General features: G+C 38.5%; 1 protein-coding gene across 3 annotated transcripts; it reads left to right on the top strand.

Moving 5' to 3' along the window:
• Nucleotides 1–540: 540 nt before the first annotated feature.
• Nucleotides 541–17538, top strand: MSMO1 (methylsterol monooxygenase 1). Of its 3 annotated transcripts, none has more exons than XM_081543914.1 (6): nt 541–574; nt 4755–5040; nt 10842–10990; nt 11832–11958; nt 13553–13707; nt 16547–17538. In XM_081543914.1, the coding sequence occupies exons 2-6, from the start codon at nt 4786–4788 to the stop codon at nt 16740–16742; spliced, it is 882 nt and encodes a 293-aa protein (XP_081400040.1). In that variant the 5' UTR covers nt 541–574; nt 4755–4785; the 3' UTR covers nt 16743–17538. The 3 variants fall into 3 exon arrangements, with proteins under 3 accessions (XP_081400040.1, XP_081400042.1, XP_081400041.1); XM_081543916.1 differs by having other exon boundaries at nt 541–645; XM_081543915.1 differs by having other exon boundaries at nt 541–754.
• The last annotated feature ends 6692 nt before the right edge of the window (nt 17539–24230 follow it).

Genomic DNA, 24230 nt, shown 5'->3' with positions numbered 1-24230 from the left:
ACTGCTGCGCGTCGTCTCTTCTAAACCTCCGAATCTTGGCTTCCTGTCCTCAACCAGGAATCGCGCTGTATTTGGAGTTTCCTATTTCCCACGTACATATAGGGGTTATCAAAGGACGCTGGGGTTGGGACGAGAAAGAGCTCTAAACTTTAGGCGCAACAGCGTTAAAAGGGCGCCAGTGAATACAGCGCGTGGTCAAGAGTTCAGGGCCGGCGCGCCTCCAAACTCCCCGAGTGCGCAAGCTCTCGAAAGGGGCCGAGGGTGCTGGGCGGGGCTGAGGTTGCTGGGCGACGCTCAAGGCCTCGCGTCAGCCCAGCCCGGCTGGCGGACCAGCTACTGGCCGGACGCCTAGCTCTCACGATCCTCACTCCATCTGAGCAGCCAATGGCCGCGCTTCCAGCGCTGCATTCGCACGAGTCACACGATGCCGGCAGCTGCGTAGGCCAATCACGGCTCTCAGAAGGCGGAGCGGGTCTCACTCAAGCCAATAACGGCGAAGGAGCCCGTCGACTCCCGAGCGGCAGCGCCTAGCGCAGCTCTGGAGGCGGCGGCGGCAGACTGGGTAGCGCGCAAGGTGAGCGACCGGGGTGGAGGTACTTCGGTCGGCTCCCGCCTACAGAGGCCAGGACGGACGGCTGGCGGCGGGTATGGGTGGGAACGAATGAGATCTCTTAATGTCGGAGCCAGGCAGTGCTCACAGCACAGGGTGACAGAGTGACCAGAGTTCTACGGAAGGAAGAAGCAAGATCTGTTTGTATGCGCGGCGGGGCGCGCGGGCGGGAAGGGCGTCCTGGGAGGGTTCTAAAGGATGAGTAGCAATCGGGCAGAGGGCTCTACCGGCAATAGATGCTGTTTCGTGGCCAGAGAGGCCCGAAGCGGAGGACAGTCAGAGGGTTTCGTGTATCAGTACGGAGGGTGGGGGCGGAAAGCTGAGAGTAAAGGAGAGCAGAGGCCCAGGTGTTTCATCTGTGGGGAGGCGCTCCCGGAAACTAAGGGTCTGCAGAAGGGGTGAACCCTGTCTGCTATTTACATGATTGCTGGCCTCGTGTTTTAGAGGGACGGCTTAAGAAGGGCACACTTGGAGGTGCCAGGCGTCCGGGCCGGGCAAAGGCCAGGCACTGCTGGCAGGTCTCAGAGACAGGGAAACTTCAAAGTTTCTAGGGGGATCCACAGACGACTACATTTCTGTTTTTCTGAGTCTGTAGCAGACCTCAAGTCAATCCAGTTGTGCAAGGATGAAAAAAAGAAAGAAAATTCACTTGTTATCTCCCCTCTCCTCTCTTCCTTAATACCTGTTTTTTGCTTTTGTTCAGTTGGCAGTAGTGTATCCATTTCCCTCCCTTAAATCTAGAGAGTAAACTCCTGAATGTTAATTAAACCAGTTGTTTCTAAATTGGGTAAGTGTTTGAAGACTTAATCCAGGCAGCAGAGAGAGAGATCTGGAATATTCTGTCCTAGATGACTAACTAGGTAGTGGCATCAGTTCACCAAGTTAAAGTAGGTAGGAGGGAGTATGTGGGCAGGATTGCAAGGAGTGGCCTAATTTGGGACATGTTGGCTTTGCCATGCCTCCAAACTGCCTAAATTGGAGATGGCCAGTATACTTTTGGATAATCAGAACCTGGGGTTTTAGAGAAAGAGAGAGGATATCAACATATTCTCACAACAGGGAACAGATATGATCACTCCTGACAATCTAGAATAGTTGGAAAGAGTAGATCAAGCATCTCTGGGAAACTGTTCAGCCTCAATTCTTCAGCCTTTCTTTCTCAAAAGCTGTACCACGGACGTACTAAATGGGAAAGTGCTGTATCCTTTCTTATCTCCTGGTTGAGTCTCTAGAACTGATATTTCTTCTGCTCAAAACCACCCATCAACCCCATCCCGCCTACTTCACTCTCTTTTAATCTAGTTAAATTAGATTTAACTGCCTTCCCTCCACACTCCAGGTTTGAGTTTACATGCCTCTTTCTCTAGGATCTGTTCCCCGGGCCTCTCTGTTTTATATTTCCAACCCTTTATTGTTCTTATCACAGTTGTTGTGACAGTCTTGTTACTTCTTTGCATTCCTCCCTAGATTTTATGATTTGAAGTCAGGGGTGAGAGCAGCAGGAAGCACAGGGGCTACAAATAGTACCACATGTTAAATCAGAGTGAATACATGTGAATCCCAAGAAGTGAGAAAGGCGGGTATATCAAGGTGAGAAGTATCAAATTTTCCAGAAGGGCCAGATAAAATAAACTCCAAAATATTTTTGTTGGATCTGGCAGCTGGGAAAGTTAGTGATTTTATTTAGTACGAGTAAATTCAGTGCATTAATTAGAATACAAAACTAACTGTAATTGCTAGAGAATGGATGTGAAATCTGAAAATGAAGATAGCCTATATGGAATACTCTTTCAGGAGGCTTGGGTGAACTTTGAGAATTATTCCCCTCTTACTATACTATTTTTTGTGGGCTTTATTACTTAGGATCACAGTATGATATAATGAATGAGAGCACAGACTCCCCCACTTAGTGTTTTTGTAATTTGGGAAAGTTACTTAATCTTTCTAAACCTTAGTTTTTATCTGTAAAATGGAAATAATAAAAGTGCCTACCTTGAAGCTGTGGTAAGGAGTCAAGTCTATAATATAGAGAGCATGTGACACTCTTGGAAGTTACTGGTGTATATAAAGTGCTTAATAATTGTTAGCTTCTTTTAGCTTATGTGTCACCTCAACATAAGTACTTCACATGTATTATTTCTTGAACTCTTTAGAAGAACTGTATTGTTATTCCTAATTTTTTCAACTTTATTGAGGTCCTGTTAGCAAAAGGTACATTGTGGTAATTTGATATACATGTACATCATGAAAAGATTCCCATCGTCTAGTTATTGTTATTATTCTTTACATTTTGCAGATAATAAAACTGAGGCTTAGAGAAGTTACTTAACTTGCTCAAGGCCACACAGCTAGTAAGTGGTGTTGATTCAACATTATTAGATTTGGAATCTGCCTACAATGGAGGAGACCCAGGTTTGATCCCTGGGTTGGGAAGATCCCCTAGAGAAGGGAATGACTGCCCACTCTAGTATTCTTGCTTCGAGAATTCCATGGACAGAGGAGCCTGGCAGACTACAGTCCATGGGGTCACAAAGAGTCAGACACGACTGAGAGATGGACACTTTCACAGTTTCATATTTTATGCATTCATGACATAACTAACTTTTTAATTTTTTTTTTTTATATATTTCTAGGCTATGCAGTTCATCTGTGAGTTTTTTTCAAATTGTCACACATCTCCCCAAATTTTTCCAATTTGTTTATTGGAAAAAACCTAAGTCTAAGTGGACCTGCCTGCACAGTTCAAAGCTGTGTTATGGAAGGGATGGCCATAGCTGAGTGGGTTATGGAGTGGTGCACGAGGACAAAGGAGCATTTTAAACAATATTAAGAATGCTTCTGAGGTTTAATATATTTATTTTTAGAGTGGCCCGTCATAATTCATAAACTAGGGACATCAGTAAATGTTTTTAGGAAAGTGACATTCTTAATGAGTTTCTCTGTTTTTTGATTTGGTGACCTATTAAGCTTATTTATAAGTAAAACATACTCATGAAAAAATTAAAGTTATAAGAGGTATAAAATGGAAAGTAAATTTTTTCTCCTCTTTATAACCGCTCCCTACCATCTGTGCATATGCAGTTTCTGCACATTTTCAGTTTGTGTGTTTCTCCTATGTATATATGCGTAAAGTGCATAGATAAAGACATAACCTTTTCACAAAAACGTAGGTGAGGCTCTTCCTATACATTCTGCAACTTGCTATTTCACTGAGATGTCTTTCTATGTAGAATATGTAGATCTTCCTCCTCGGTGGCAGTGTCTTTGGAAGGACCTGATAGAATTTAGCTAATTCATTTCTTGTTGATGGCCCTGACATCCTGCTGTGTTCCTTCAGTCTTGGTGTGCACATCTTTGTGTACTGAAGTGAGAAAATTGCTGGATCAAGAGATGTATTTGTTTGCAGTTGTAGTAAATACTGTGATTTGTTTTCCTCAAAGAATAAACTAATCCTCCCATCAACAATGTACAGTGGGGCCGGTTTCCCCACAGTGTTACTGCTAGGCACACTGGGAAACTAAGTTTTTGTTTTAGGATGCATTTCCTATTTGAGTCGAACTGAGCTGTTTATTTGCTTAGTATTTGTTTATTTTTCTGTAAACTTTCTGTGAGTAGTCTGTCATTTTTCTGTTGGGTTTTTAGGCTTTTTCTAAAGCACTCATTGTAGCCCTTTGTCATAATTTTTGGAAATATTTTTTCCAGTTTGTTGTTTGATCTTTGATTTTATTTATGGTTGTCTTTTTATTCCCGATTATAAATATTTAGTATTTATGTAGTCATATTTGGCAGACTTTTTCTAAATAGGTTCTTAAGTGATAACTTTTAAACCCAGCTATTGCTCTTTGAAATTACAAGTTTTTCCTGGGAGACCACACTGATAAGTCTTCTTAAAGATGGCTTGAAATTTCTTATCCACTATTCTTTAGATGCTGCTCTTGAACATTAACATGTGGCTTTTAAATCCTATCTACAAATGGAGGTGGTGATGACATCCTATAGACTGGTATTTTTAATCACGTGTTTAGGACCTGAGAGATTGGCAGTCCTTTAGCAATTTAAAAATTAATCAGAAGTATTTTAAAAACTGTTATCTTATAATTTTATTGTTTCACTTGCTTATTTACTTATTTATTTATATTTACAGAATAATAAGGCTGTCTGCAAAGATTTGAAAAATGGCAACAAATGAAAGTATCAGCATCTTTAGTTCTGCATCCTTGGCTGTGGAATATGTAGATTCACTTTTGCCTGAGAATCCTCTGCAGGAACCATTTAAAAATGCTTGGAACTATATGTTGAATAATTATACAAAGTTCCAGATTGCAACGTGGGGATCTCTCATAGTTCATGAGGCCCTTTATTTCTTGTTCTGTTTACCTGGATTTTTGTTTCAATTTATACCTTACATGAAAAAATACAAAATTCAAAAGGTGAGTATACTTGCATTGGAATATTATCATTAGTCTTGCTGAATATTTTTAAAGTAAATATAATTTGTAACTGAAAATAGACTGTACATCAGGGCTGTCCAATAGACATGTAATAAAGCCACATACATAATTTCCTACTAGAATATATTAAAAAGTAACAAAAAGGGGGAAATAATGTTCACAATGTATTTAGTTTAATCCAATAAATCTCAATTATATTTCAGTAAGCAATCAAAATTAAAAAGTATTTAATGGGATATATTGTGTTCTTATTCTTACAATAAGTGTTAAAAATTTAGTGTATATTTTACACTAATTTCAGCTCATCTCAATTAAGACTAGGTGTATTTAAAATGTTCAGTAGCCCCATTTCTGCTGCTGAGTCGCTTCAGTTGTGTCCAACTCTGTGCGACCCCATAGACAGCAGCCCCACCAAGCTCCACCGTCCCTGGGATTCTCCAGGCAAGAACACTGGAGTGGGTTGCCATTTCCTTCTCCAATGCATGAGAGTGAAAAGTGAAAGTGAAGTCACTCTGTCGTGTCTGACTCTTAGCGACCCCATGGACTGCAGCCTGCCAGGCTCCTCCGTCCATGGGATTTTCCAGGCAAGAGTACTGGAGTGGGGTGCCATTGCCTTCTCCTTCTAGTTGCTACCATATTACACAGCACAACACTAGATCATTACTGATAAGGTTTCAGAAAGAATTGGTTGAATTGTGCCTTCAATAGATGTGATGTTTATCTAATTTGAGTTTATAAGTTTTAATTAAAAAAATTTTCTTATTGAGTTATAGTTGATATACAGTAAATTAGTTTCAGATGTACAGCATTGTGATTCAGAATTTTTGTACATTATGCTCCACTTAACATTATTATGAAATACTGGGTATATTCTCTATGCTGTCCTTGTTTTGCTGTGCTTAGTCGCTCAGTCGTGTCCAACTCTTTGCAACTCCCCTTTGAGGCTCCTCTGTCCATGAGGATTCTCCAGGCAAGAATACTGGAGTGGGTTGCCATGCCCTCCTCCAGGGGATCCTCCCAACCCAGGGATCGAACCCAGGTCTCTCATATTACAGGTGGATCCTTTACCGTCTGAGCCACCAGGGAAGCTAGCAAGGAAAATAACAAGTAACAGGGAAGTAAAAGGGAAGTAATGAGGAAGTAATAGCCTTGTTACTTATCTATTTTATATGTAGTAGTTTGTACTTCTTAATCTCCTACCTCTATCTCACTGCTTCCCTCTTCTCTCTCGCTGCTGGTTGTAACCTCTAGTTCAAATATCTGAATCTATGTCTTATTTTATTCATTCGTTTGGGTTTTTTCTCACATCTAAGTGATAACATACATATTTGTCTTTCTCTGAGTTATTTCACTTAGTGTAATACCTTCCAGGTCCATCCACGTTGTTGCAAATGGCAAAATTTCATTCTTTTTAATGGCTGAGTAGCCTATTGTGTAGATATACCCCGTCTCCTCCCACCAGTCATCTGTTGACGGACACTTAGATCACTTCCATATCTTGGCCATTGTAAAGAATGCAGGGATGAATGTATGGTCTGCATGCATCTGTTCTAATTAGTTTTTTTGTGTTTTTTCAGATATATACCCAGGAGTGGAATTACTGGGTCATAAGATAATTCTGTTTTTAGTCTTTTGAGGAACCTCCATACTGCCCACAGTGTCTGCACCAGTTTACGTTTGTGCCAACTGTGTACCAGGGTTCCTTTTTCTTCACCCCCTCACCAACATTTGTATTTGTAGTCTTTTTTGATAATAGCTATTCTGACAGGTGTGAGGTGATATCTCATTGGGATTTTTATTTGTATTTCCTTAATGATTTGTGACGTTGAGCATTTTTTCATGTGTGTATTGGCCATCTGTATGTCTTCTTTGGGAAAATATCTGTTCAAGTCTTATGGTTATTTTTATATCAAATTATATGAGCTGTTTTTATGTTTTAGATATTAACCCCTAATCAGTCTTGCAAATTAAATAACTTGCAAATATTTTTGCCCCATTCAATAGTTGCCTGTGTTGTCAGGAGTTTCCTTTGCTATGAAAAACATGCTTTTAAGTTTAATTAGGGTCCCATTTGTTCGTTTTTGCTTTTGTTTCCTTTGCTTTAGGAGACAGATCTAAAAAGGTGGTGTTGTGATGTGTTGTATTCTATGAGTTTTATGGTGTTCCCATACAAATATTAAAATTATTTGTTCCAGTTCTAAAAAAAATGCCCGTGGTGTTTTGATAGGGATTGTATTGACTCTACAGATTATCTTGGGTAGTGTGGTCACTTTAATCATAATTCAATTCAGTATAACAGCTCTTCCAGTCTAAGAACATGATGTATGTTTCCAGTTGTGTTATCTTCAGTTTCTTTTGTCCGTGTCTTAAGAGTTTTCTGAGTACAGATCATTTACCTCTTTAGGTAGGCTTATTACTAGGTATGGTATTCTTTTTGTTGAAATGGGAAATGGAATTGTTTCCTTAATTTCTCTTTCTGATAGTTCATTGTTAGTGTATAAAAATCTGATGGAGTTCTATATGTTAATTTTGTATCCAACAACTTTACCAAATTCATTGATAAACTCTAGTAGTTTTCTCGTGGTGTTTTTAGGATTTTTCATGTCATCTGCAAACAGTGACAGTTTTACTTCTTCCTTTCCAATTTGGATTCCTTTTGTTTCTTTTTCTTGTCCTATTGTTGCATCTAAGACTTCCAATACTATGTTGAATAAAAGTGGGCATCCTTATTTTGTTCCTGATCTTAGAGGAAATGTTTTCAGGTTTTCACCATTGACTATGTTAGCTGTGCACTTATCATCTGTGGCCTTAATTATGTTGAGATATGCTCCCTTTATACTCACTTTATGGAGAAGTTTTATCATATATAAATTGTAATTTTTGAATTAGCTGGAAGGAAATCTTATGGGGATTCGTGAGTATTATTTTGCAATTCACTACAATCCTTGATGTCTCAACTCTTCAGTGTTGTTAATATGCTAAGACTTTGATCAAAACTGTTAAGATTTTGTTTTTATTCTAAATATAGCTTGGTATTTCTGCAGCATTCATGTCATCTTCCCCAAAATGATGATGTTCCTAACTTCTCAGTATTTGCTTCAGTGCACTAAGTATTTCTTGAGAGCTTGCATATATGGTACATCTTCTCAGGTTTAAACATAGGGAAAATAATGAACTCTTGTAACTAGAGAGTTTGACACCGTTCTCAGGAAGGAATCTGTACCATATTGTTAGAGAAAGAAATAATTTGTCAACACTTAGTAAACCTATAATAGTTTCTAATGCTTACTATTAACTTTTTTCAAAAAGTCATGCCAAACTCAGACTCGGGGACACAGTCTTGATGTAGAGTAGGCATTTTGGGAATGTGCATCCAAAGGAGACTGGTTGCACTCGCTGAGTTCATGTCTGGCAGCACTCAGTACACACAACCTCTGTAATCAGTCTGTTCACTTTGTAGCCTCTCCTGGTGAGTCTCACTTTAAGCAACTACTAACATTGATCCTTTCTGGGGATACTGCAGGGGGCCAGCTGCTTCTAGACTCCAGGTCAAAGGAGGGAAGAACAAAGAGTAAAGGGAGAAGGAATTAAAAGGGCTGTGGCCTAAAGGAGAGTATCCTGTTACTGTAAATAAAGGACACAACATTTCCAAAATGCTTTTTTTATCAAAAGCCCTGCTTTGAAAGGCAGAATTGTGTTTGGATGTCTTAAGTTGTCATGCATGTTTGGAATTCTGACTGCATTGGGTCACCCACTGCTTTATTTATGGGGCTGATTGGTTTTATGACTGTCCAGGCCAAAGTATTCCTCTCTGCCTTCTGCCCTCTACAGTTGAGTCACTGGTCAGAAGTGGTAACTTTTTCAGAGAGAGAAAGGCCTGTTCAGTCAAGATTTTATGAAGACTCCAGAGAAAAATGTGACAAAAGAAAGGACAAGCAATAATCTAGTTCACAGCTAGTTACTTAAAAACAGAGATCAAAAGCCTTCAAGTCTGTACTTAGCATGTGTTTCTTGCGTTTCACAATCAATAAAGTCTCTGCTTTGAGATTTTTTGATAATAAAATTAACTAAAGATAAATCAATACAAGTTTTCACAATATAAAAGCATTTAAAAACAAGCCAGTAAGTCAGTATAAGTTAATTACAGGTTTATGCATTTTGAAGGCAGATACCCTGAAACACTGACAGTACAGAAAAAAGTTGCTGGTGGAGCAACACCAAAAATTCTGCTTTGAAATGGAATAGACAGTTAATGTACGTGCTTGCTAGGGGGGAAGGGTGATATTCTGTGAAAGTAAGGAAATAGACCTTGCAGGATTTTTTTTTCTTTATTTCATCTTAATAATTCTCTAGGAATTTTCTTCAAGGATTTATACATTAAAAGCATTCTTTCTGAAATCTGTGACCTTCATAAATAGTAAAGCATGTGATTTCTTTTTAGTTATAACTGATTTCTTTTTCTTTTAATTTCTACAGCTACATCAGTGTTAGATTCTAGCCAAGATATCACCAGTTACTTAAACATAGCTCTTTGGGGAAAAGAGTGGCTTTTCCCACCCAAGCCAGAATCTTTCATTTATTTGGTCCCCAGTCACAGACTGGAAGTTCAGAGGAGCAAGGTCAGATCTTGCTCAGAGCAGAAATAGACAATTATAAATTAATCTTGCCTAATTCCCTCATTTTATTGTTGAAACTGAGATGTGAGCTTCACAGAGACCCTGAGGTTAGAACCATCTCTCTGACAGATTACCAGTTGAACTCTTCCTTTTTTGTCTGAGAAGGAAGCTCTTCTAAAGAATTTCAGGAACAATACTGGAACCCTAGATTTTAGTTAGTCCCAAGTTCTGCTAATAACTGCCTGTGTGATCCTGGGCCAGGTGGTTGACCTCTGGGCCTCTGCTGAGGTCAGTGGTTTCCATTGCAGATTTCTGAATTTAGGGGTAAGGACATTTAAAAGAGCAATAACTATTTATTATTACTATCTTTTTGTAAAACCAAAAGCACTTCTTAACTAAGTACAACCCTTTGAATTGAACACATTTTCACTTTTCTTTATGGCTTGCTGAGCAAGTTGATAATCCTGATGGAGTTTTGTGAACATTTCTCTACATTGATCACTTCCTCATTTGACTTTAATCTGTGAACTTCATCTGTGGCCAGTTCTTTGGGAACCACCGGACACATTTGTTTCTGAGTTCTTTCAGCTCAGAGAGTTTCTAATTCTGTCAATGTGTATGAAGGAAAATGCACTTATTTCTGGGGATGAAAACCACTGAATGGTGTTGATTTACCTGTGTAGTAAGGCTTTCAATGCTGTGTGTATAGCTGCCTCAGCAATTGGGAGAATTCAGCTGTGATTGTAGCATGACACACGTCTTCATCTCTGGAATTCCTGGTAAAAGGAAATGATCCACGGGCAGCAAAAACAAGAGTTACTCATTCCGTAGTGTTGCTTTGGTTTGCTCTGTAGTGTTGCTTAAAGATCGTTGGGACCATTATGCCTGGGCCTGAGTTTTGACAATTTCTTCATCTGTATATAGTAGTGATAATAGTTGTCAAGAATTTAGAAGGTGGGGCTGAGTGTCGTAGTTCCTGGGCCTAACTTACTGCAACATGGCAATTACAATATAGAATCCACATAACATGGGGTTAATTAAATAACATAAATTTCAGGTCCCATATAAACATTAGAGAAAAAGCTAAGAATTTACTTTTAGTTTTCAGGTGAAACTTCTGATAGCAGAGGCTAATACTAAATGTTTTAATTTTTTTCTCCATAGGATAAACCAGAAACATGGGAAAACCAATGGAAATGTTTTAAAGTGCTTCTCTTTAATCACTTTTGTATCCAGCTTCCATTGATTTGTGGAACTTACTATTTTACAGAGTATTTCAGTATTCCCTATGATTGGGAAACAATGCCAAGATGGTATGTAGATAAAGGTTTGATTTTTATACTCAGTTATGGTTTATCATCCAATTAAAATATCCTTAGTATTAGCTTCTTTCTTCATTTGGTTAATGTTTGTTCTTAACTTTGAAGTAACTAAAATATAGAAAACTATAGTGGAAACTTGAAATGTTCCCATTTTTATGTGTTTCTATATTTTAATACCTATTGGAGGGTGAGTTTCTTACATCAGAAGTTTCCACGGCATCCTTTATATGATTATGTATGGGATACAGAGGCTTATACCAAGAAAAAATATATTACATTTAGTCCAAAATGAATGAAAAAAATGAGTGTAAAGTTTATAAAATAATTTTTGTATTCTAGCTTTCTGTTCTGACTAAACCTGAATACAGATGTACAATATATAGATATGTGCTTTTCCTATTACTGTATATGCAACATGTAAGAGAATTTGTGTATTTGTTCCCATATAAATAAAATATTTTTGCCCATTGCACTTACATGCTTCTCTTTGGCAGAAGAAAGTTATTTTACTATTATTAATAGTAAGTCCTTTATCAGTGTTACTCTTTGCCTAGAAATTTTGAGTTTTGTTTCTTAGCTCTGACTTTATAACTTACTTTTTTTTTTTAATTAGAATTGGTATGGTGGTCAGCCTCTTTAACCCTTCTTCAGGTGGTATCATATATCTAGCTTGTATCTCTATGTATTGTTTTGAGAATTTGTTGATCAATATAACCAGTTGGGTCAAGATGGTATTTGATTTTATGCAGTGTCTCCAGCAGTGATCCTAGGTAAAAGTCTAGATTGTTTTAGTAAGTTACTGTATCCTCATTACAGTATTTTCATCCTAAAGGTACATGCTTTTGGCGAGATGTTTTGGCTGTGCAGTGATCGAGGATACGTGGCACTATTTCTTGCACAGGCTTTTACACCACAAAAGGATATACAAATACATTCATAAAATTCATCATGAGTTTCAGGTATGTTAGAATTATATTTAATATATGTTTTACTCTTTGAGGCAAAAATGTTAATTTTTAAAAAAATCTGAACTTAAAGAAATTGTCAGTGATGTTTTTATTTCATTTTCCTTTGGCATGATTGTTTAGCATACACACACACATAAACATGGACACAAAGCTAGTTCTACAGATTTTTTCTACTATCCTAATTTCGTGGTAAATTGAGGCCTGAAAGAAAAATATCCATTCTTATATTTTGATTCAGAGCACTGTCCTCACACAGCTGGGTACCTGGCAGTTTGATGGAGGCTCTAATGCTGTTACGATCATTTAAGTGGGATCCCAGAACAACAAACCTTGAATCATTAAATTTTTTAAACAATTTTCAACTTAGTTTTAATGCTTTTCCACCTCATTGCTAACTTCTTCCCACAAAACAGGGATTTTTTTTTTTTTTTAATCAGAACTGCTTTGTTGTTAGCTTTGTCAGATTTGTTACGTTGGTACATTCTGCATTGATCCTGATTACCTGATATGATAAACCAAATATCCCTTTCTTGGCAGAACAAATTCAGGTGCATAAACCAAAATTAGAATTCAAGCCAGTTGTTTTAATGCCTTTATCTCAAACCATTAAAATAGATCATATTAAGGACATCCCTAGGCCTTTTAATGTTTGGTAAAAACAAAGAGATATCTTTATTGAGAATTACTGTTAATGTTTATAGAGCTATGGCTAGATATACAGTTGACCCTTAGTATCCATGGGTTCTGAATCCATGAGTTCAACCAACTGAATATGCACATCCTCTGCAAACCCTCATTGAAAATATTTGGGAAAAAAATTTCAGAAAGTTTCCAAAGGCAAAACTTGAATTTGCCTTGAGTGGGCAACTAGTTACATAACATTTAAATTGTATTGACAACAATTACACAATTACATAGCATTTATATTGTATTAGGTCTTGTAAGTAATCTGTAGATGATTTAAAGTATATGGGAGGATGTGCATAGGTTATGTGCAAATACTGCACCTTTTTATTAAAGTTCAGTATCCATGGGGGTCCTTGAACCAATCCCTTTAGAATCCTGAGGGATGACTGTATTATCATAGCATATAGAAGGGATATAGTTTAATAAAATGATATGCACAAATAAATTTAAAATACATATATATATTAGGGTTCTCCCAAGAATCAATAGGAGATACATACACACAGATTTATTTTAAGGAACTGGCTCATGCAATTGTGGGGGCTGGCAAATCTGAAATCTGTAGGGCAGCTAACTGGCTGGAAACGCTGGCCTGGATCTGAATTCCCATGGGCAACAGGCTGGAAAGCACATGGGTTTTCTGTACGGTAGTCTTGAGCATTCCTTCTTTCCTTGGGAAGCCTCAGTCCTTGCTTTTAAGGCCTTTAGCTGATTGAATGAAACCCACCTGCATTATGGAGTATCCTCTTTACCGATTTAAATATTAATCACATCTAAAATAGACCTTCACACCAAATCTAGACTAGTGTTTGACCAAGCAACTGGGTACCATGGCCTAGATAAGTTGATGCATAAAATTAGTCATCACAATATATTAAGCAATTCTTACTTATTTTAGGCTCCATTTGGAATGGAAGCTGAATATGCACATCCTCTGGAAACCATAATTCTTGGAGCTGGATTTTTCATTGGAATCATGCTTTTATGTGATCATGTTTTTCTTCTTTGGGCCTGGGTGACTGTTCGTTTGATAGAGACTATTGATGTCCATAGGTAAGGTTTGCTTTCTATTCGGGTAGAAGGTATCATAAAATATCCTTTCTTCATGGTCATAGATTATCTTTCTTATTTTTTTTTAATTGAGATGTAATTGACATATTATGTTTTAGGTATACAGTGTAATGGTTTCATACATATATTGCTGATCCATCTTTATACATTGTTATAATTTTTTGTGTGTGATGAGAACTTTTAAGATTTACTCTCTTTGCAACTTTCAAATTCACAGGACTGTTGACTTCAGCCTCTATGCTCTTCATTACATGCCCAAGGCTTACTCATCTTACAATTGGAAGTTCATACCTTTGACCACTTTCACCCATTTTACTCACTCGTAGTCATTGTCAGAGATTATCTTTTCTCCTAAGTAGACTAATAGGAGAAGTTAAACCTTGTTAATGTTACTGTTTTTAAGCAAACAGAAGAACATAATTGCTGGGAAAAAGTTCAAATAATAGACTTTTTTTTGCATTCTTGTCTATAACTGTTGTCATTTTTATGGAAACTGTATTCATGCGTTATTTGGGAAAACGAAACAAAATTTTGGAAGTACTGCAAAACTGCCCTCCAAAGGGCCCCTCTTTACATGCCCAGCAGGAGCCTGCAAGAATGCTTTCCCTGCTTCTGATACCTTTTCCAGCCTGGACATAAGCAAAGAACCTTCAGGTTGTGATCTGCGTTCCCCAGGGACTGGTGAGGCTGCACGCCTGTGTGCTTGTTGACCAACAGCTGTTTTTTTCTTTGATTAGCATTTTATATCATTTGCCTACTTTTTGTTAGGTTATATGTTTTATATGTTTTATAACCTATTATGAAAAAGTGAAAGTGTTGGTCACTCCGTTGTGTCCTACTCTTTGTGACCCCGTGGTTTGTAGCCCATCAGTCTCCTCGGTCCATGCAATTCTCCAGGCAAGAATACTGAGGGATGGAGTGGGTAGCCATTCCCTTCTCCAGGGGATCTTCCCAACACAGAGATTGAACCCAGGTCTCTCCTGCATTGCAGGCAGATTCTTTACCACCTGAGCCACCAGGGAGACTTACAACATTTTGGTTCACGTGTAAGCTTTGTTCAGTTCAGTTCAGTTTGGTCTGTCAGTCATGTCTGACTCTTTGCAACCCCATGGACTGCAGCACGCCAGGCTTCCCTGTCCATCACCAACTCCCAGAGCTTGCTCAAACTCATGTCCATCGAGTCGATGATGCCATCCAACCATCTCATCCTCTTTCATCCCCTTCTCCTCCTACCTTCAATCTTTCCCAGCATCAAGGTCTTTTCTAAGGAGTCAGTTCTTGAATCAGGTGGCCAAAGTATTGGAGCTTCAGCATCAGTCCGTCCAATGAATATTCAGGACTGATTTCTTTTAGGATTGACTGCTTTGATCTCCTTGTAATCCAAGGGATTCTCAAGAGTCTTCTCCAACACCTCAGTTCAAAAGCATGAATTCTTCAGTGCCCAGCTTTCTTTATGGTCCAACTCTCACATCCATACGTAACTACTGGAAAAATCATAGCTTTGACTAGGTGGACCTTTGTTGGCAAAGTAATGTCTCTGCTTTTTAATATGCTGTCTAGGTTTGTCATAGCTTTTCTTCCAAGGAGCAAGCATCTTTTAATTTCATGGTTGTTACATATGTTGTAAATATTTTCTCTCCCATCTGTCATTTCAATTTTAACTCATGATGGTTCTTTTGCAGTACAGAAGTTTTAAATTTTTATATAGTAAAATCTATCAGTTTTATTTTTTTATGGCTTTTGGCTTTTTATTTTTTTATGGCTTTTAAACTTGAAAAGCAAGTTTAGTGTCTTCCTAAAACACTGTTGAAAGAAACACATTTGTGGTTTTGATAAAAAATTCAGTTAAATACTGTAATTCAGGACAGCAATTATTTTATTCTTCTGTAATGACCCTAAGCCTAACCCTTACTTGAAAAAAAATCCTGAAACAAACAGCCTTCACCAAATTTTTCTGTACATTTCTGCCCACCACTGACAAATATTATGTGCATATTTCACATGCTTCCTTTTTATTGATTAGAAGGCATTTTTTGGTAAAATTATTTCTATCTAATTCCTTTTCAAATGCCTAATACAATACCCTAATTCATTATTTAAACATGATTATATATTTTTTGAATTTTGGAGGTAGCTTTTACTTCATCTGTGAAAGCAGAATATAAAATTCTAGAAATTATTTCTGAATCATTAAAATATTGAAATTAATGCTTCTAGTCTTAGGCAGAGAAGTGGTAGATGATGTTTCCTTCTTTCTTTCTTTCCATTGCTCCTTTCTACTTCCTTCCTTCTCAGCCTGCTCAAGGGAGGGAAGGATTGAGGTGATTCAGATGGGTATAATTTTAGATATCAGATTTTAGACTTGTAGTTAGAAATAAAGACAGGTACTCTAAAAAGAAGTTGGAAAACAGTAATCCTCAGGTTTAACCTTTGTAATGCTTGGTACTAATTTCGTATAACTTTTCCTAAAAGATGTACATAGTATTATGGGTGTTACAAACTTTGGGAAGCAAATTCCTCTAAGACAAAAAATTCATGAAAATCTATGTCTAAGAATTCATTACTATAATCCTTCCTTCATCTCCTGATTATAATATTAATATTAAATTCTATAAATTGTTCAACTTTTTCTTTAATTACTGAAAGTGGTTTCTAGAGTATGTACCATTTGCTGTGAACTTTTGTAAACATGTCAGAAATAAGTGACTTAGGTCCAGTGAAATGTTATTTGAATGGTTAACAAGCATATTACGGTCAGTGAACACGCTGATTACTGAAGGTGTGTTTACTTCCTTAATGATCTCTATCGTTTTCATTTCAGCGGCTATGACATTCCTCTCAACCCTTTAAACCTCATTCCTTTCTACGCTGGCTCCCGGCACCACGATTTCCACCATATGAACTTCATCGGGAACTATGCTTCAACATTTACATGGTGGGACAGAATTTTTGGAACAGACTCTCAATTTAATGCCTACAATGAAAAGATGAAGAAAGTTGAGAAAAAGACTGAATAAGCATCTCATATAAACCTTCTGGAAAATACACATTTCCTGAATTGAAGCTAGTAGCTAACATTGCTTCTGGGGAGCAGAAATATACATATGACTTGGCCACTAAGTGATTAAAAAGAATATTAACAACTTGTAATTAATTTCCTAGTGGGAGCTTTCATATATTTAAGTACAGTTTTCTTGAGGAAGTTTTAAGGGCCATTTTGCTAATCTTACAAAAAGGATTTAAGTAATGGAAGGAGTATTAATTGAAGTCTTTCCCCCCACATTGTACCATAGGCCTAAAGCCAAAATTGGTCTTTAAACCTTTTAAATATATAGTGACCATTTCAGGAACTCTTGGTAGTGGTGTTGGCCTCCTATTGAACTTTAGATACTTTTTGGGAATTTGCATAAAAATCAAATGCCATAGATTGAACTATACCAGTCTGTACAGTATGAGTGAGTGCTAAATCCAGAATAGCCAGTGCCAGGAATTTCTTCTTATCTGGAGCTGACCAGTTTGAAGTGACTCTTTCTTTGGGAAGTCCATTTTGATTGTAATGTACCACTGTTATCTATAAATTAAGGCATTTATGAATTGATGTAAGACTATTTTAGTCTAAAGGTTTTCAGGTTACTTGAACTTTTTAAAAAATTGAGCTTTATTTCTGCTATTTACCCTTTCATGTTTGTATATCAAGTTTTCTTTGTACTTAAAGCAGTGTCCTGAAACTTTGTGTAATGACTTGCTGTATTTGCACTTGGAGCTATTGAAATAAATGTGATTTTGTTTGATTATTTCATTTCCAATTTAAAACATCGTTTGTCCCCTTTTATTCTTATCAGGAAAAGTATATAAATCACTAAATTATTAAGTTTTGTAACAAAAGGAATAGTTTTATCTTTTTAAATGCTTCATTTCTTAAACTGTTTGACAGTTTCAACATGTATTTATCAGGCTATTGTGGAAATTTTTGACCCAGTAAAATGGAGGATATTGAAACAGCTCTTTACTCCACTTAGAAAATATACAGATGAAAGAATAGAGACAAACTTTTTAGGGCCGACTTAATTTCCAGTAGGTAGCCCAGTGGAAAAAAATCCACCTGCCAGTGCAGGAGACGTGGGTTCAATCCCTGGGCTGGAGAGATCCCCAGGAAGAGGAAATGGCAACTCATTCCAGTGTTCTTGCCTGGGAAATCCCATGGACAGAAGAGTGAGGTGGGTTACAGTCCATGGGGTCACAAAGAGTCAGACATGACTGAGCACACACACATACACATCTAGAGTCTAGCTTAAACAGAGCTGATAATTCTAAATTTGTATATGGCAGTACCAGTTGTAATTTCTGAAAAATATGGAGCTATCTTCTGGTAAGTTTCTTTTTTTAATACTTATACAGTAAAGAGGTTCAAATAAGGACTGAGAAAGTTACAGCTGAGACTCTGGCTGTTGTTTGGTCACTCAGTCATGTCCCACTCGAACCCCATGGACGGCCAAGCTTCCCTGCTCTTCAGTATCTCCTGGAGCTTGCTCAAATCATGTCCACTGAATCGGTGATGACATCCAACCATCTCATCCTCTGTTGTTCCCTTCTCCCGCTTTCAATCTTTTCCAGCATCAAGGTCTTTTCCAATGAATCGGCTCTTCACATCAGGTGGCCAAAGTATTGGAGCTTCAGCATCAGTCCTTCTGATGAATATTCAGGGTTGGTTTCCTTTAGGATTGACTAGTTTGACCTCCTTGCTGTCCAAGAGTCCTCAAACACTACAGTTTGAAAGCATCATTTCTTTATACTCAGCCCTCTTTATGGTTCAACTCACATCAAGACGTAACTACTGGAAAAACCATAGCCTTGACTAGATGAACCTTTGTCCACAAAGTAACGTCTCCACTTTCTGATACGCTGTCTTGGTTTGTCATAACTTTTCTTCCAAGGAACAAGCGTCTTAATTTCATGGCTGCAGTCGCTGTCCAGAGTGACTTTGAAACCCAAGAAAATAGAAGTGTCACTGTTTCCATTGTTTCCCCATGTATTTGCCATGAAGTTGTGGGACTGGATGCTGTAATCTTAGTTTTTTGAATGTTGAGTTTTAAGCCAGCCTTTTCACTCACCTCTTTCATCTTCATCAGGAGGCTCTTTGGTTTCTCTTCACTTTCTGCCATTGAATTGGTATTATCTACGTATCTGAGGTTGTTGATATTTCTCCCAGAAATCTTGATGCTAGCTTGTGGTTCATCCAGCCTGCCATTGCACATGATGTACTCTGCGTGTAGGTTAAATGGTAAGTAGAGTGGCAATATACAGCCTAACGTCCTTTCCCAATTTTGAGCCAGTCCGTTGTTCCATGTCCAGTTCTAACTGTTGCTTCTTGACCTGTGTACATGTTTCTCAGGAGGCAAGTAAGATGGTCTGGTATTCTCATATCTTGAAAATTTTCCATGGTTTGTTGTGATCCACACAAAGGCTTTGGCATAGTCAATGAAACGGAAGTAGATGTTTTTCTGGAATTCTCTTGCTTTTTCTATGATCCAACAGTTGTTGACAATCTGATCTCTGGTTCTGCCTTTTCTAAAGCCAGTTTGTACATCCGGAAGTTTTCGTTTCATGTACTGTTGAAGCCTAGCTTGAAGGATTTTGAGCATTACTTTCCTGGAATGTGAAATGAGTGCAATTGTATGGTAGTTTGAACATTCTTTGGCATTGCGCTTCTTTGAGATTGTAATGAAAACTGACCTTTTCCAGTCCTGTGGCCACTGATGAGTTTTCCAGATTTACTGACATATTGAGTGCAACACTTTAAGAGCAACATCTTTTAGGATTTGAAATAGCTCAGCTGGCATTTAGTCACCCACACTAGCTTTGTTGGTAGTAATGCTTCCTAAGGCCCACTTGACTTCACACTCCAGGATGTCCGGCTCTAGATTTGTAACCACACCATAGTGGTTATCTGGATGATTAAGACCTTTTTTGTACACTTCTGTGTATTCTTGCCACCTCTTCTTAATCTCTTCTGCTTCTGTTAGGTCCTTAGCATTTCTGCCTTTGTCATGCCCATCTTTGCATGAAATGCTCCCTTGGTATTTTCTTGAAGAGATCTCTCGTCTTTCCCATTCTATTGTTTTCTTCTGTTTCTTTGCATTGTTCACTTAAGAAGGCTTTCTTATCTCTTCTTGGTATTCTCTGGGACTCTGCATTCAATTGGATATATCTTTCCCTTTCTCCTTTGCCTTTCACATCTTTTCTCAGCTATTTGTAATGCTCCCTCAGACAACCATTTTGTTTTCTTGCATTTCTTTTTCTTGGGACGGTTCTGGTCACCACCTCCTGTACAGTATTACTAACCTCCATCCATAGTTCTTCAGGCAGTCTTTCAGATCTAATCCCTTGAATCTTTTTGTCACTTCCACCGTATAATCATAAAGGATTTGATGTAGGTCATACCTGAATGGGCTAGTGGATTTCCATATGTTCTTTATTTAAGTCTGAATTTTGCAATAAAGAGTTTATGATCTGAGCCACAGTCAGCACCACTGTATAGAACATTTCTGTCTTCAGCTGCAAAGAATATAATCAATCTGATTTCAGTATTGACCCATCTGGTGATGTCCATGTGTAGAGTCATCTGTTGTGTTGTTTGAAGAGGGTGTTTGCTATGACCAGTACATTCTCTGGGCAAAACTCCTGTTAACCTTTGCCCTGCTTCATTTTGTACTCCAAGGCCAAAGTTGCCTGTTACTCCAGGTATCCCTTGACTGTCTACTTTTGCATTTCAGTTGCCTATGATGAAAAGAACATCTTCTTTTGGTGTTAGTTCTAGAAAGTCTTGTAGGTCTTCATAGAACCGTTTGACTTCAACTTCTTCAGCATTAGTTGTTGGGGCGCAGACTTGGATTGCTATGATATTTGAATGGTTTGCCTTGGAAATGAACCAAGATCATGCTGTCATTTTTGAGATTGTACCCAAGTAATGCATTTCAGACTTTTTTTTTTTTAACTATGAGAGCTACTTCATTCCTTTTAAGGGATTCTTGCCCACAGTAGTAAATGTAATGTTCATCTGAATTAAATTAGCCCATTCCCACCCATTTTAGTTCACTGATTCCTAAAACGTCAATGTTCCCTCTTGTCATCTGCTTGACCACGTCCAGTTTACCTTGATTCATGACCCTAACATTCCAGGTTCTTATGCAATGTTCTCTACAGCATTGGACTTTACTTTTTCTTTTCAACAGACTTTACTTCACCAGCAGACAGACTGGGCATCTTTTCTGCTTTGGCTCAGCCTCTTCATTCTTCCTGGAGCTATTTACCCACTCCTCCGTGGACACCTATGGACCCGGGGCGGGGGGGTCACTTTCCAACCCTCCCTCAACGTGTGTGTGTGTGTGTGGCTCTACCTAAAACTATGCTGTTTAGTTGTAAGGTATCTAAGGGAATTCTTTCATCATCTACTTTCATTCCCTAATACTCTTGGAACACAGGGGTCTGAACTAAGATTAGAGTGACACCTACTGTTGAAAACGGTGCTAAATATTTTTAAACAGCTTGTGATGTTCTAATTCTCTTTTCACACTAGATAACTTTTACTGTGAATGGTGCTTGATCTCACTTATTGCTCTGGAATGTAGATGCCTTTTTTTTTCCTAGTCGTATGTGAAGGCATTGTCTCAGAGGTGAAGTTAATCCGGATGTATGGGGCCAGAGTTTTGACTTTAGAAACCATGATTGTGGCCACTACATGCACACACTGCAGACTTGCATCTTCTAGAAAATCTCAGAAAATGCTTCCCAGAATTTCCCCCTTATGCACAATTTTTTGAGAAGACAGATGCTTTGAAAGGAAAGAAAAAGTTCTAAGCCAGTAGCCATCCAGAAAGAGAGACTCATTAATAGGCACTTCAGTACAAATGAATTTTGATATGATTCACTGACCAGACTTCTTCTAAGATTACCTGAATTAAACTATCTTTTTTAGCACTTGATAGTGGGACAGAAACAAATAAATATGAAGGCTAGAGTACAAAAACCATACATAGATCTGTCTAGAAAACAAGGGGTTCTTTGTTTCTTGGATTATCTATTTTGAATTTTGCTGAAATAGTAATGTGAAAGCTTAAAGTTAATATCATAATTAAAATGATGGTGTAGGATATGCTTATAGTTAATATCTATAATCTTTAAATATTTTGAGCTTCCCTGGTAGGTCAGTGATAAAGAATCTGCCTCCAACACAGGAAACCCAGGTTTAATCCCTGGGTAGGGAAGATCCACTGGAGGAGGACAGGGCAACCCACTCCAGTATTCTTGCCTGGAGAATCCCACGGACAGAGGAGCCTGGTGGGCTACAGTCTATAGGGTTGCAAAGAGTCAGATACCACTGAAGTGACTGAGCATGCATGCAATTTGTATCTTACTCTTTTCTATATAATCTGGCTAAAGACATTTCAACCTTTGGAAAATCTTGGATCTGCAATATTTAAAGAAATTCCTATCTCAACTTCTAACTCCTAAACTCTCACATAAAGCCTAGGGCTATTAAATTCCCCAAGTTGGAGAAAGACTCTGTTCAAATCTTCATGCGTGAATGCACAGAGGGCTGCAAGTTTGTCTCTGAGGATTTAATTCCAGTCTGTTCTTTGAAAAGATCAAAATCTTCCAGCTAATATTCAGAAGAGTGAGCTATGCCTTTGGTCAAATAGCTGCTGTGGCAAGTGATTGTCAAATGCTGACATTCTCCCATGAAATCATGAAAGGACTGTGGTAAAACGTCTTAGGACACGCTGAGTACTGTTGTGCTCCACGTGTTGAAAGGAAGAGGATGTAAGAGGGTAGAACCTCTTTGAAATGCTACTTTCAAACTATTGAAAAAGTAAAACTCGGGAAGGGTGGATCTCACTGTGCAGTTGGAGGCTCAGAGCCTAGGCTCTCTTCCCAGTAGACTTGCTCACAGGAGAATGAGCCCAGCACCAGGCAGGACTGAGGTGTGGCCTTGTCTCTTTGCTCCAAGTAACTGGTCCACTTCCTGGAAAACCTTTCCCTCTCCTGCTACTCTACACCAATTTCCTCATCCTGAAATGATGAGGGAGTTTGTGAGGACTGATTAAAATGTTACATGTGAAGTACTTGTTGCTGTGTACAATAAATGTTAGCTATTGTGTTATGAATTCCCTCCATTTTTTCTAACTGAACCAGCTCCAGCCTCTTCCCACAAGCCCCAATTTCCTCACTGAGGAAGGTAACGGCACCCTCCATGTTATCCCTCACTCCCCATTCTGTGTCACTAACCTCTATCATGCCTCAGCACATTCTGCCTTGGATTGCTACCTCTTTTAATCCAAAGATTTCTATGTACTTTCATTCTCCTGTAACATTGTTCTTGCTAATCTCTTTCTGAGCCTTTAAGAGGTTCAGTGAGGGTTATTAATAAGGTCAAAGTCATGCAGGTCATGAGTGACTGCAGAGCTGGGACCTTGCTATTCTCCATCTTTCCTCCTATATCCTCTGTACATATGGCATGATGCCTTGTACATGATAGGTGATCAAGAAATGTTTTATTAGTGAAAAAAAGGGGAGACTATTGTAATACCAACTTAATATAGGATTTGCTAATTATATTGCCATTTAAACAATTCAGAGTGTTTTAAGTAATAAGAGCCATTAGCGTGGGTGCAGGAGGGGAGCGAGGGATGTTTGAAGTGCATGACAAAACCAGAGCTAGGTGCGGGGCTGCTTGCGCCAGTTGAAGTCTTTGTGCCAATTCTTCAGGATCCTAAAGTTTGATATCATAAGTACAAATTCTCATGGAATATGCAGTTTGATGTACTCTTTTAGGGAACCAGTTACAGAGTAGAGGGCATATGTGTGTGTGTTTAACTTGACAAAAAACCCTACCTAACGAGAAAAATGTAGGGGGGTGGTCCCAAGATGGCAGAGGAATAGGGTGGGGAAACCACTTTCTCCCCCACAAACTTATCAAAAGATGAGCTGACTGTTGAGCAACTTCCACAAAACAACTCCTGAACACTGGCAGAGGACAGCAGGCATCCAGAAAGGCAGCCCAATCTCTTCAAAAGGAGGTAGGACAAATTATAAAAGATGAAAATAGAGACAAAAGATTTAGGGATGGACACCCATCCTGGGGAGGGAATTGTGAAGAAGAAGTTTCCACACAGTAGGAAACCCTCTTACAGGAGTGTCTGTGGGGAGTTTTGAAATCTTAGAGGGCAACATAACTGGGAGGGGAAAAAAAAAACAAGCCACAGAATATGCACCTAACCACAACCACTAGTGAAGTCAGAGAAGTGACACAGATGCTCGCATCCACCACTGGCAAGTGGGGGGTGGACAGGGAGGCACCGGTTGCCTCACCGGTCCTTAGAGTAAGGACCGGGCCATATGCCCTGAGGACTATCTGAGGAAGCTAATGTGAGATAGCAGCCCAAACTGTGGGATCGCCACAGAGACAGAAGAAAAAGACCTTCCTGAGAAAGGCTGTCACGCCGCAC

The sequence above is a fragment of the Giraffa tippelskirchi genome, chromosome 11, assembly GCF_054371585.1.
Source record: "Giraffa tippelskirchi isolate mGirTip1 chromosome 11, T2T-mGirTip1v1.2.pri, whole genome shotgun sequence".
In the NCBI taxonomy this organism is placed as follows: Eukaryota; Metazoa; Chordata; class Mammalia; order Artiodactyla; family Giraffidae; genus Giraffa; species Giraffa tippelskirchi.
Note: the sequence above shows the minus strand (reverse complement) of the source record. Positions and strands in the feature narration are given on the sequence as shown.